We start from the raw sequence: 11,381 nt of genomic DNA, 5'->3' as shown, positions 1-11,381 counted from the left end.
TTTTAAGTACTGGAATGATTTGTACGTTGAAACGTGTCCATTTCAGCTGCAGTGCTTCAAAATCCTGCCACCACCTCTGGTGTCAATTGTCATCTCATCCAGCTATTTATTGAAAAGAAACAGGGTTGTGGCTCTACAACTGCACCTTGTTCCACACTCCCACCACCCTTTGTGTAAAGTAGTGCCCTCTGTTACTACTGGAGGATCTTATCCAGCTTTTTCTTGAAAGATAACCTGGATATCGCCTTCAAACAACATGGACAGGCAGCTTGTTCCACACCCCCACCACCCTTTGTGTAAAATGCCTTCTGTCGTTGGTTTCAAATGCACTTCCCTGCAGTTTCCACGTGTCGCCTGGTTCATGCTTCACTGCTGGCTCTGAAGAAGTCCACTGGGTTGACCTTGTGGTGTTTGAATACGTGAACCAGACCTTTTTCTCTTAGCTCAGCAGTTTGCTGTAGGACGTTCTTGTGAGCTCGGATCAAGCCCGTCAGGGCAGGAGACTGAAGTCTGTTGTTGAGTACTGTAAACATAAGAATGTCTTGACTGGTGGGATGATGGGGTGGGCTGTACAGGGCTGGGAGCAGTTCCAAATTCGTTTCCATTCCATTTTAACCAGTTGCCGTTACTTCTACAGCGTGCACTTTCTGCAGTCTGTGACAGAAGGCTCTGTCACCCCCTCAGTTTCCTGATCACAGCGCACGGCCCAGAAGGACCTCCAACTGGGTCGGTACCCCTGCCCCCGCGGCTGCGGTCTCGGCCCACGTGTCCCAGAGTCCGACCTGGGGGGCGCTTTGCCAAAGCGGGGAGACCGATGGGAAGTGAAAACGCAGGGGGGCCGAGGGGAAGGGAGGTTCTTCTCTGCACAGAGGGGACGTAGAAACTGACCAGTCACGCAGTGAGCCCCCAAGCTCAAAGCGCCCCCCGAAGTTTAAGGCCCCCTCCCACCACGTTAAAAGGGCCGCGGTGGAATTCGATGGGCGGCTTCGCACCGGGAGCAGCGCTGCTGGAGCTATGCTTCCCAAAGCAGGGAGCGGAGGTGTGGGAAGAGTCCGTGGTTCCCAGGGATGGGAATCCGGGAATCTGCTCGTCTTCCTACTGCCGGGCTCTTTTCCTGCATGGCGTGACATTGAGGGGTGAAGTACCGGCCCGGAGCTGGCAGCACAGGGAAGGGGGGGGCGTCGGTCCATCTTTCGACCCCCTTCCCATCAGCCCCTGCTTCCTCTCGCTCTCGCTCAGTCTGCCTGCCCAGCCTCTGCATTCGCTCTTTCTGCACTGACAGCTGTTTCTCTCTTACTCCCCCTCTCCCTCGCTCACTCCAATTCAGAGCTTCATCGGCACGACCAATTGATGAAACAGGTACAATCAACACAGCATTTACAGACACTTACGGTGCGCACCTTATGATCTGGGAATATCACTCTCTGTCCCTCGGGCTGCGACAGGAGATCACACGCTGGGCTGCAGCTCTGTTGAGTTTCCCCAACAATCCCTGGAGGATTGTGAGGTGCTCTAATTCTGGTAGGTGTGGGGAATTCCTGGATGAGGTTTGTTATTCTGGGGAAGAAGGTTTCTCTAAGCCCAGAGTGTTTCTCAGAAACTGCATCTCCGTCTCTGCCTCTCCCCGCCGGCCTCTCTCCCCCCTCCCCGCCCCCCCCGCAATCAGTCTCTTGCATTCCGCATCGGTGCAGCTCTGCAGTCAGCTGTGAGCTCCGAGTCCCTCCCCTCTCTCTCTCTCTCCCCCTCGCTGTGCTGTCGTTCTCTCTGCAGGCGTCTCGACTCTGGGCCCGGCAGTATTTTCAGATGCAGCTGTCATTCCGCGTTGGGGGGAGAAAGCTCAATCTTTTTTTTTCCACCCATCCATTTCTTCCATCATCTCACTCCCCCCCCGCCCACTCCCCTCCAGGCCTGCTCCTCCCTTCCACTCGTGTGTGAAGAGCCTCCATCGGCCGCAGACGGACAGAGGCCGAGTAGGAAGAATTTGTCCTCCTCTCTCTCCCTCGATCCAGCGGTTGGTGTGATTGTCCTTGTGTGTTGTTTTTCTTGTGTGTACACTTCGGCCTCCTCTCATTCTTTATCCTTCGTTATTTCCGCCTCTCTCATGCCTTGATATCGTTTCAGCCAAACCCCCTTTCTCCCCTGTGGCCTGTCTTCAGCCTCCGTGACCCTGCCGCAGCCTGGACTCTCTCCTCCTGGACTGCTCCTGCTCGCTTTCTGCATCCTCGACGTCCTTTCTTTCTTTGAATGGGCTTCTCAGTCGTCGGTGCTGCTGTCCTTTTTTGGCAGTGGCTTTGCAGAAGCTGCTGCTGCTGCTCCGTTCGGCGCAGTGCTCTGATTTCGCACCCTGGGCTGCGTCTGCGCTGCGCCCTTGTCCTGAGCTTGTGCCCTGCTGTCCTGTCCTGAGTTGTCCTGTCTTTTCCAGCCCTGTGCTGTGATGTGCTTAGTCTTATCTCTTATTGTCCTGTCTTGTCTTTTCCAGCCCTGTGCTGTGATGTGCTGAGTAGTCTTATCTCTTATTGTCTTGTCTTGTCTTGTCTTGTCCAGTCCTGTGCTGAGCTGAGCCGAGCCGAGCCGAGCCGAGCTGTGCTGTGCCATGCAGCCCCACACTCTGGAGGTGGCCCGGCTGTACCAGACCGAGTTCATCCGGAGCGCGCGGGCGGTGGGCGCCCTCTGGGCGGTGTGCACCCTGTGCTTTGCCGTCATCGAAGTGGTCATCCTCATCCAGCCCTCCTGGGTGGGCACCGGGGAGGTGCGATACCGGCCCGGCCAGGGGGGGGCGCCCCCGCTGGCCGGCTCCCTGGGGCTGTTCGAGGTGTGCCTGGACACCGACTGGCTGGTGCCCGAGTGCCGGGGCTCGCTGGGCACCCTGACGCCCCTGCCCTCCTTCCAGACGCCCGCGGTGCTGGTGTGCATGTCGCTGGCGCTGGTGTGGGCCAGCGTGGGCTGCCTGGCGCTCTTCCGATTCTGCAACGCCGCCACCGTCTACAAGATCTGCGCCTGGCTGCAGCTCTCCGCCGGTGAGGGCGCCGGGCCGGCGGGGGGCGGGCTCCCACTGCGCAGCGGCCTGCTCCGCTCCCGGGCTCCGGAACCTGCTGAGAGCACGTGGCTGGAGAGCCTGGACGGGCTGTAATATCCGGAACGGGTCGAACTGCTGTGCAGTGGGAGTCAGGTCACTCTCTGTGATGTGACCCGTAGGTGTGCTGCCTGTGTGGGCAGTGTGGGGGTGTCTGTGTACAGAGGGGAGGGTGGTCAGTGTGGGGGTGTCTGTGTACAGAGGGGAGGGTGATCAGTGTGGGGGTGTCTGTGTACAGAGGGGAGGGTGATCAGTGTGGGGGTGTCTGTGTACAGAGGGGGATGTGATCAGTGTGGGGGTGTCTGTGTACAGAGGGGAGGGTGATCAGTGTGGGGGTGTCTGTGTACAGAGGGGAGGGTGGTCAGTGTGGGGGTGTCTGTGTACAGAGGGGGATGTGATCAGTGTGGGGGTGTCTGTGTACAGAGGGGAGGGTGATCAGTGTGGGGGTGTCTGTGTACAGAGGGGTGTGATCAGTGTGGGGGTGTCTGTGTACAGAGGGGAGGGTGATCAGTGTGGGGGTGTCTGTGTACAGAGGGGGATGTGATCAGTGTGGGGGTGTCTGTGTACAGAGGGGAGGGTGATCAGTGTGGGGGTGTCTGTGTACAGAGGGGAGGGTGGTCAGTGTGGGGGTGTCTGTGTACAGAGGGGTGTGATCAGTGTGGGGGTGTCTGTGCACAGAGGGGTGTGATCAGTGTGGGGGTGTCTGTGCACAGAGGGGGATGTGATCAGTGTGGGGGTGTCTGTGTACAGAGGGGGATGTGATCAGTGTGGGGGTGTCTGTGTACAGAGGGGGATGTGATCAGTGTGGGGGTGTCTGTGTACAGAGGGGAGGGTGATCAGTGTGGGGGTGTCTGTGTACAGAGGGGTGTGATCAGTGTGGGGGTGTCTGTGTACAGAGGGGAGGGTGATCAGTGTGGGGGTGTCTGTGTACAGAGGGGAGGGTGATCAGTGTGGGGGTGTCTGTGTACAGAGGGGAGGGTGATCAGTGTGGGGGTGTCTGTGTACAGAGGGGAGGGTGATCAGTGTGGGGGTGTCTGTGTACAGAGGGGTGTGATCAGTGTGGGGGTGTCTGTGTACAGAGGGGAGGGTGATCAGTGTGGGGGTGTCTGTGTACAGAGGGGAGGGTGTGATCAGTGTGGGGGTGTCTGTGTACAGAGGGGGATGTGATCAGTGTGGGGGTGTCTGTGTACAGAGGGGAGGGTGATCAGTGTGGGGGTGTCTGTGTACAGAGGGGAGGGTGTGATCAGTGTGGGGGTGTCTGTGTACAGAGGGGTGTGATCAGTGTGGGGGTGTCTGTGTACAGAGGGGTGTGATCAGTGTGGGGGTGTCTGTGTACAGAGGGGAGGGTGATCAGTGTGGGGGTGTCTGTGTACAGAGGGGAGGGTGGTCAGTGTGGGGGTGTCTGTGTACAGAGGGGTGTGATCAGTGTGGGGGTGTCTGTGTACAGAGGGGTGTGATCAGTGTGGGGGTGTCTGTGTACAGAGGGGGATGTGATCAGTGTGGGGGTGTCTGTGTACAGAGGGGAGGGTGTGATCAGTGTGGGGGTGTCTGTGTACAGAGGGGTGTGATCAGTGTGGGGGTGTCTGTGTACAGAGGGGTGTGATCAGTGTGGGGGTGTCTGTGTACAGAGGGGTGTGATCAGTGTGGGGGTGTCTGTGTACAGAGGGGTGTGATCAGTGTGGGGGTGTCTGTGTACAGAGGGGTGTGATCAGTGTGGGGGTGTCTGTGTACAGAGGGGGATGTGATCAGTGTGGGGGTGTCTGTGTACAGAGGGGAGGGTGTGATCAGTGTGGGGGTGTCTGTGTACAGAGGGGTGTGATCAGTGTGGGGGTGTCTGTGTACAGAGGGGAGGGTGGTCAGTGTGGGGGTGTCTGTGTACAGAGGGGTGTGATCAGTGTGGGGGTGTCTGTGTACAGAGGGGTGTGATCAGTGTGGGGGTGTCTGTGTACAGAGGGGTGTGATCAGTGTGGGGGTGTCTGTGTACAGAGGGGGATGTGATCAGTGTGGGGGTGTCTGTGTACAGAGGGGAGGGTGATCAGTGTGGGGGTGTCTGTGTACAGAGGGGGGTGTGATCAGTGTGGGGGTGTCTGTGCACAGAGGGGTGTGATCAGTGTGGGGGTGTCTGTGTACAGAGGGGTGTGATCAGTGTGGGGGTGTCTGTGTACAGAGGGGAGGGTGATCAGTGTGGGGGTGTCTGTGTACAGAGGGGGATGTGATCAGTGTGGGGGTGTCTGTGTACAGAGGGGAGGGTGGTCAGTGTGGGGGTGTCTGTGTACAGAGGGGGATGTGATCAGTGTGGGGGTGTCTGTGTACAGAGGGGTGTGATCAGTGTGGGGGTGTCTGTGTACAGAGGGGGATGTGATCAGTGTGGGGGTGTCTGTGTACAGAGGGGAGGGTGATCAGTGTGGGGGTGTCTGTGTACAGAGGGGTGTGATCAGTGTGGGGGTGTCTGTGTACAGAGGGGGATGTGATCAGTGTGGGGGTGTCTGTGTACAGAGGGGAGGGTGATCAGTGTGGGGGTGTCTGTGTACAGAGGGGAGGGTGATCAGTGTGGGGGTGTCTGTGTACAGAGGGGAGGGTGATCAGTGTGGGGGTGTCTGTGTACAGAGGGGAGGGTGATCAGTGTGGGGGTGTCTGTGTACAGAGGGGGATGTGATCAGTGTGGGGGTGTCTGTGTACAGAGGGGAGGGTGATCAGTGTGGGGGTGTCTGTGTACAGAGGGGAGGGTGGTCAGTGTGGGGGTGTCTGTGTACAGAGGGGAGGGTGGTCAGTGTGGGGGTGTCTGTGTACAGAGGGGTGTGATCAGTGTGGGGGTGTCTGTGTACAGAGGGGAGGGTGATCAGTGTGGGGGTGTCTGTGTACAGAGGGGTGTGATCAGTGTGGGGGTGTCTGTGTACAGAGGGGAGGGTGGTCAGTGTGGGGGTGTCTGTGTACAGAGGGGAGGGTGGTCAGTGTGGGGGTGTCTGTGTACAGAGGGGTGTGATCAGTGTGGGGGTGTCTGTGTACAGAGGGGAGGGTGATCAGTGTGGGGGTGTCTGTGTACAGAGGGGTGTGATCAGTGTGGGGGTGTCTGTGTACAGAGGGGAGGGTGATCAGTGTGGGGGTGTCTGTGTACAGAGGGGAGGGTGATCAGTGTGGGGGTGTCTGTGTACAGAGGGGAGGGTGATCAGTGTGGGGGTGTCTGTGTACAGAGGGGGATGTGATCAGTGTGGGGGTGTCTGTGTACAGAGGGGAGGGTGGTCAGTGTGGGGGTGTCTGTGTACAGAGGGGAGGGTGGTCAGTGTGGGGGTGTCTGTGTACAGAGGGGTGTGATCAGTGTGGGGGTGTCTGTGTACAGAGGGGTGTGATCAGTGTGGGGGTGTCTGTGTACAGAGGGGGATGTGATCAGTGTGGGGGTGTCTGTGTACAGAGGGGAGGGTGTGATCAGTGTGGGGGTGTCTGTGTACAGAGGGGTGTGATCAGTGTGGGGGTGTCTGTGTACAGAGGGGAGGGTGATCAGTGTGGGGGTGTCTGTGTACAGAGGGGTGTGATCAGTGTGGGGGTGTCTGTGTACAGAGGGGTGTGATCAGTGTGGGGGTGTCTGTGTACAGAGGGGGATGTGATCAGTGTGGGGGTGTCTGTGTACAGAGGGGAGGGTGTGATCAGTGTGGGGGTGTCTGTGTACAGAGGGGTGTGATCAGTGTGGGGGTGTCTGTGTACAGAGGGGAGGGTGATCAGTGTGGGGGTGTCTGTGTACAGAGGGGTGTGATCAGTGTGGGGGTGTCTGTGTACAGAGGGGAGGGTGATCAGTGTGGGGGTGTCTGTGTACAGAGGGGTGTGATCAGTGTGGGGGTGTCTGTGTACAGAGGGGTGTGATCAGTGTGGGGGTGTCTGTGTACAGAGGGGAGGGTGATCAGTGTGGGGGTGTCTGTGTACAGAGGGGTGTGATCAGTGTGGGGGTGTCTGTGTACAGAGGGGTGTGATCAGTGTGGGGGTGTCTGTGTACAGAGGGGGATGTGATCAGTGTGGGGGTGTCTGTGTACAGAGGGGAGGGTGTGATCAGTGTGGGGGTGTCTGTGTACAGAGGGGTGTGATCAGTGTGGGGGTGTCTGTGTACAGAGGGGAGGGTGATCAGTGTGGGGGTGTCTGTGTACAGAGGGGTGTGATCAGTGTGGGGGTGTCTGTGTACAGAGGGGAGGGTGATCAGTGTGGGGGTGTCTGTGTACAGAGGGGTGTGATCAGTGTGGGGGTGTCTGTGTACAGAGGGGAGGGTGATCAGTGTGGGGGTGTCTGTGTACAGAGGGGTGTGATCAGTGTGGGGGTGTCTGTGTACAGAGGGGTGTGATCAGTGTGGGGGTGTCTCTGGCCCCTCTCCGTCAGGCTTCTGCCTGGCCCTGGCCTGTGTGCTGTTTCCGGACTCCTGGGACAGCGAGGACATGCGGGCGCTGTGCGGCGAGGGCGTCAGCAGCTTCTCCCCGGGCCGCTGCTCCGTGCACTGGGCCTTCGTGCTGGCCATGCTGGGCGTGCTGGACGCCGCTATCCTGGCCACGCTGGCCTTCGTCCTGGGCAACAGGCAGGACGCCCTCCTGCCTCAGGACAGCAAGCAGGGTGAGGGCCATTTGGAAGTTACCTGAGCACTTACTGTTTGCCAACGATGCCTTGCCTGTTCTTAATAATGCAGCTCAGTGCTGTTCTGAAGCATGTTAATGTCGGGAATCTGCCCAGAGAAAAAAGCACCAATTTTAATGCGTCTTGGCCCTATTCTTCTCCGAAAGATACTGTAGGTGCCTCTCAGGGCATTTTAGAAATAGGCACAGCCCCTGAGGTAGCATGAACATCACCTTCAGGACAAGGACACCACATATTGTATTCACACACAAACATCTGACACAGTCCTGCTCCTCTCTCACAGGGCCTGGTCTTCACCTGGCTTCCTAGAGACTCTGGATGGAAAGGAAGACTGGGGAAAGGTAAGACACTGATTCACAGGGCACTGTACTGTTTTAAAGAACTCTGTAGTGCACTCTCTTATACTGTATAAGACTACTCTCTTCGCTGGCTTGTGAATGACTGTGTGTGTGTGGTTGGGAATGAGTGTGTGATTGTGAATGAGCTGGAACTTGTGATTGTGAATCAGCATGTGCTAGTGATTGTGAATCAGTGCATGCTTGTGATTGTGAATGAGCTGGTGCTTGTGATTGTGAATCAGTGCATGCTTGTGATTGTGAATCAGCATGTGCTTGTGATTGCGAATGAGTGCATGCTTGTGATTGTGAATCAGCATGTGCTTGTGATTGTGAATGAGTGCATGCTTGTGATTGTGAATCAGCATGTGCTTGTGATTGCGAATGAGTGCATGCTTGTGATTGTGAATCAGCATGTGCTTGTGATTGTGAATGAGTGCATGCTTGTGATTGTGAATAAGCACGTGTGTGATTGTGAATGAATTGTGCTGTGAACTCGTATTTGCAGAACCTCCTGCCAGGTGTATCTTGTTACTTCAAAGAACAAACCTCTCAGCTCAGTTTCTCCCTCTATCTCGAACCCTTGTTTCTCTCTCTTGTCCTGTGTCTCACTGTCCTCACGTCACCACATCCTTCTCTTCCAATCTTTTTTCTCTCTCCTCCTCCTGACTGACTTTTTACTTTTCCTTCATCTGTCTTTGTGTCTTGGCTGCACCTCACTCCCTCGTCCTTGTCACTCGTGTTTCCCATCATGCCTCGCTCTCTCTGCAGCTCTGTTTTTATAACCCTTGTCTTCCCTCCCCTCTCTGTTTCAGGGTGTTCTGGTGCTCTCTGCTCATGTGATTCATCACTGCTGCCCCCACCCTCCTGTTCAGGAGATAAGCAGCAGTAACATCAAGAACACTGCCTCCCTCCTTTCAACAGCATCTCCTGATTACATAACTCACTCCATCGGCATAGCAACCGTCACCTGGCAACTGCAGCCCTGCAAAGAAAATTGCCTTTATGTGCTGAGCAATGAGGACTTTTTATTTTTGGCACTATTCTGTGCTGTGATGCTCTGCATGGCTACTGATTTAGGGAGAAAGAGCCGTGTGATACAAGCATACTAAACCCTAGTCCACTGTCAGTACACTGAGCCTAATAGAGAACAGATGGAGGTAAATGAAGACAATCTGTTCTGTACATTATCAGACATGAGACAGATAGGGAGGGGGTTGATAATGCCGATATGTGGGCTGACTGGACACTACAGCCCTTCAACACTGCACTGATACAGACCACGCTGACTGGACACTACTGCACTGATACAGACCACGCTGACTGGACACTACAGCACTTCAACACTGCACTGATACAAACTTGAGGACAACCTGAACAATTTATACAGTGAGTGAGATGGAAGAGAAGAATAAATATTGTAAACTGTGCAAAAGGCATTTAAATAAGACTGGGATAAGCACTGGTGAGAGATGGTTAGCACTGCAGTGATGATGTAATGTTTTGCAGCTAAGGAGAGAACCGAATCTTCATGGGTGAAGTTATACTGCTGTTCTGGAGGAGTGGTTTAGTATATTTCCCTCCACCTCTCAGTAGTCTCTTGCCTCTTTCAAGACGTCAGCCTCTCTTCAGACAGCAGGGGCAGAGGAGGACTGAGCGATGGGGGGGAAGACACATCTCTCGTCTCTCCTGGTCCTGAGGGAGTTTTCATCCTGTCGGACCGGAGCAGGATGCTGTGGCCCTGCTCCCAGAGGAACCTCTGGAGGGGGGTCCTCTGGTTTAAAGTCCAGCCAAGGTCCAAACTCCCATGCGGAGCAACCTCTCTCAGATCTCTGCTCACCGACCAGTGGGATCTCCTCATAAACTAGAGGAGTCAAACTCCATTCCTGGAAGATCTAGCTCCTCCGGGTTTGTGGTGCAACCTGAGTAGTCAATAACACGATTAAACACAGTTCGCCTAAGAATATTCTTAATTCCACAGGTAAAGGATTTTACAATTGGTTACTAATAAAATGCACTCCAGGAAACATACAGGTACCTAGGTTGTAAAACACCATCACGCCTGGTTGGAGGTATTAACAGTTTTGTCGTGAATTAAACAATTCGATCAACTGTGTCGCTGAGCATTTGGGTGGAGCAGACCTAGAAGACACCTAGATGTTCTAGAGGAGTCTGACGCCCTGCTGTACACCTCCAGCGCTGCAGTCTGGACCCAGGGAGCCGGCCGGTCGTGGCCCTTTCTCAATCCCTGTGGTCTCAAGTCAAGGACACCCTGCTGGACCAGACTGCTTCCGTCCCGGTGATGGAGGGTGACGATCCACAGAGCCTCATGTTGATCCCAAACCTGGCCTCTCTGTGCCCAGCGCTGGCTGGCTTGAGGTCCACAGGGCATCTCCGTGCTCAGCAGGAGCTTCGGTTGAACTCCGAGTTTCAGGAGGCCTCTTAAACTGTTTTACCGATGCCATGTTCGAGTTGCAAGTATTTACCGATAGCAATGTCCGCCCCTTCGTTGTATGGGGGGGCTCAGTTAAATAATCTAGAGTTCTGCTGAGTCAGAACTTCAGGTTTCGGGTCAGGATTGGGAAGTCCAGCTTTAAAGACCGGGAGAACGCAGGAATCAGAAGGGCCAGTGGCTCCACAGCTGTGCTCTGGGTCCCCAGCGAAGACTGACCTTCAGAGCTCATACTGTGCCCATCCACTCCAGAATCTCCCCCCAGCCACCTCCTTAACTAGTTAAGCTGGTTAGCTTGATGAACATAACGATAGGCTATGGTAGGAACAGGAGGTCTCCAGGCTGAGTGACATTTCTGCCTAAACTCTGTGGATCCCAATTCTGCAAGTAGAGGACAAGTCCTGCAGTTCTGAATGGAGCAACGCATGTGCTTCCTCAGGTACAGCCAGTTGAGTTTAGAATTGTAAAGCATGTACTGCTGTAGCCCCTACTGTGTATGTGATTTATCTTGTCAAGGAGGAAAGTAGGCATTGAAACAAATTCCACGTGATCGGGTATACATTGTATCTGTGTGAGGATTTCCCTCTTGTTATCAGGACAGAATAAAGTGTTGCTAAATGCATTCAGTATTGAGATTCTTGGTATTACTGGCAGGACAGAGGCCATACGTGTGCCTGGGTGCACCTGGCTCAGGGTTCAGGCTGATGTGTGTCCAGGATAATTAAACTGTGCCTCCCCCCTACAAATGTCCTCACATTTTCAAACAGCACATCTTCCTACAACATGAGTGACCACTTGTTTAAGAGAACCTAAAAATGATGGGGCGGGGGTGGGGGGGGTTGCTTATAAAGATGTTGAAAACATTTGGACCAAACGGATAAGGTCGTTTTCTAGTCACCAGTAACAGACAACA

The 11,381-nt window shown here is 55.1% G+C and overlaps 1 protein-coding gene across 2 annotated transcripts; it reads left to right on the top strand.

The window, feature by feature from the left end:
- The first annotated feature begins 1,740 nt into the window (after nt 1–1,740).
- On the top strand, nt 1,741–11,090 carry lhfpl4b (LHFPL tetraspan subfamily member 4b). Of its 2 annotated transcripts, none has more exons than XM_069183720.1 (5): nt 1,741–2,011; nt 2,545–3,017; nt 7,433–7,660; nt 7,965–8,022; nt 8,832–11,090. In XM_069183720.1, the coding sequence occupies exons 2-4, from the start codon at nt 2,594–2,596 to the stop codon at nt 7,988–7,990; spliced, it is 678 nt and encodes a 225-aa protein (XP_069039821.1). In that variant the 5' UTR covers nt 1,741–2,011; nt 2,545–2,593; the 3' UTR covers nt 7,991–8,022; nt 8,832–11,090. The 2 variants fall into 2 exon arrangements, with proteins under 2 accessions (XP_069039821.1, XP_069039825.1); XM_069183724.1 differs by having other exon boundaries at nt 2,122–3,017.
- The last annotated feature ends 291 nt before the right edge of the window (nt 11,091–11,381 follow it).

The sequence above is a fragment of the Lepisosteus oculatus genome, chromosome 2, assembly GCF_040954835.1.
Source record: "Lepisosteus oculatus isolate fLepOcu1 chromosome 2, fLepOcu1.hap2, whole genome shotgun sequence".
NCBI classification, from domain to species: Eukaryota; Metazoa; Chordata; class Actinopteri; order Semionotiformes; family Lepisosteidae; genus Lepisosteus; species Lepisosteus oculatus.
This window is presented reverse-complemented; position numbering and strand designations above follow the sequence as displayed.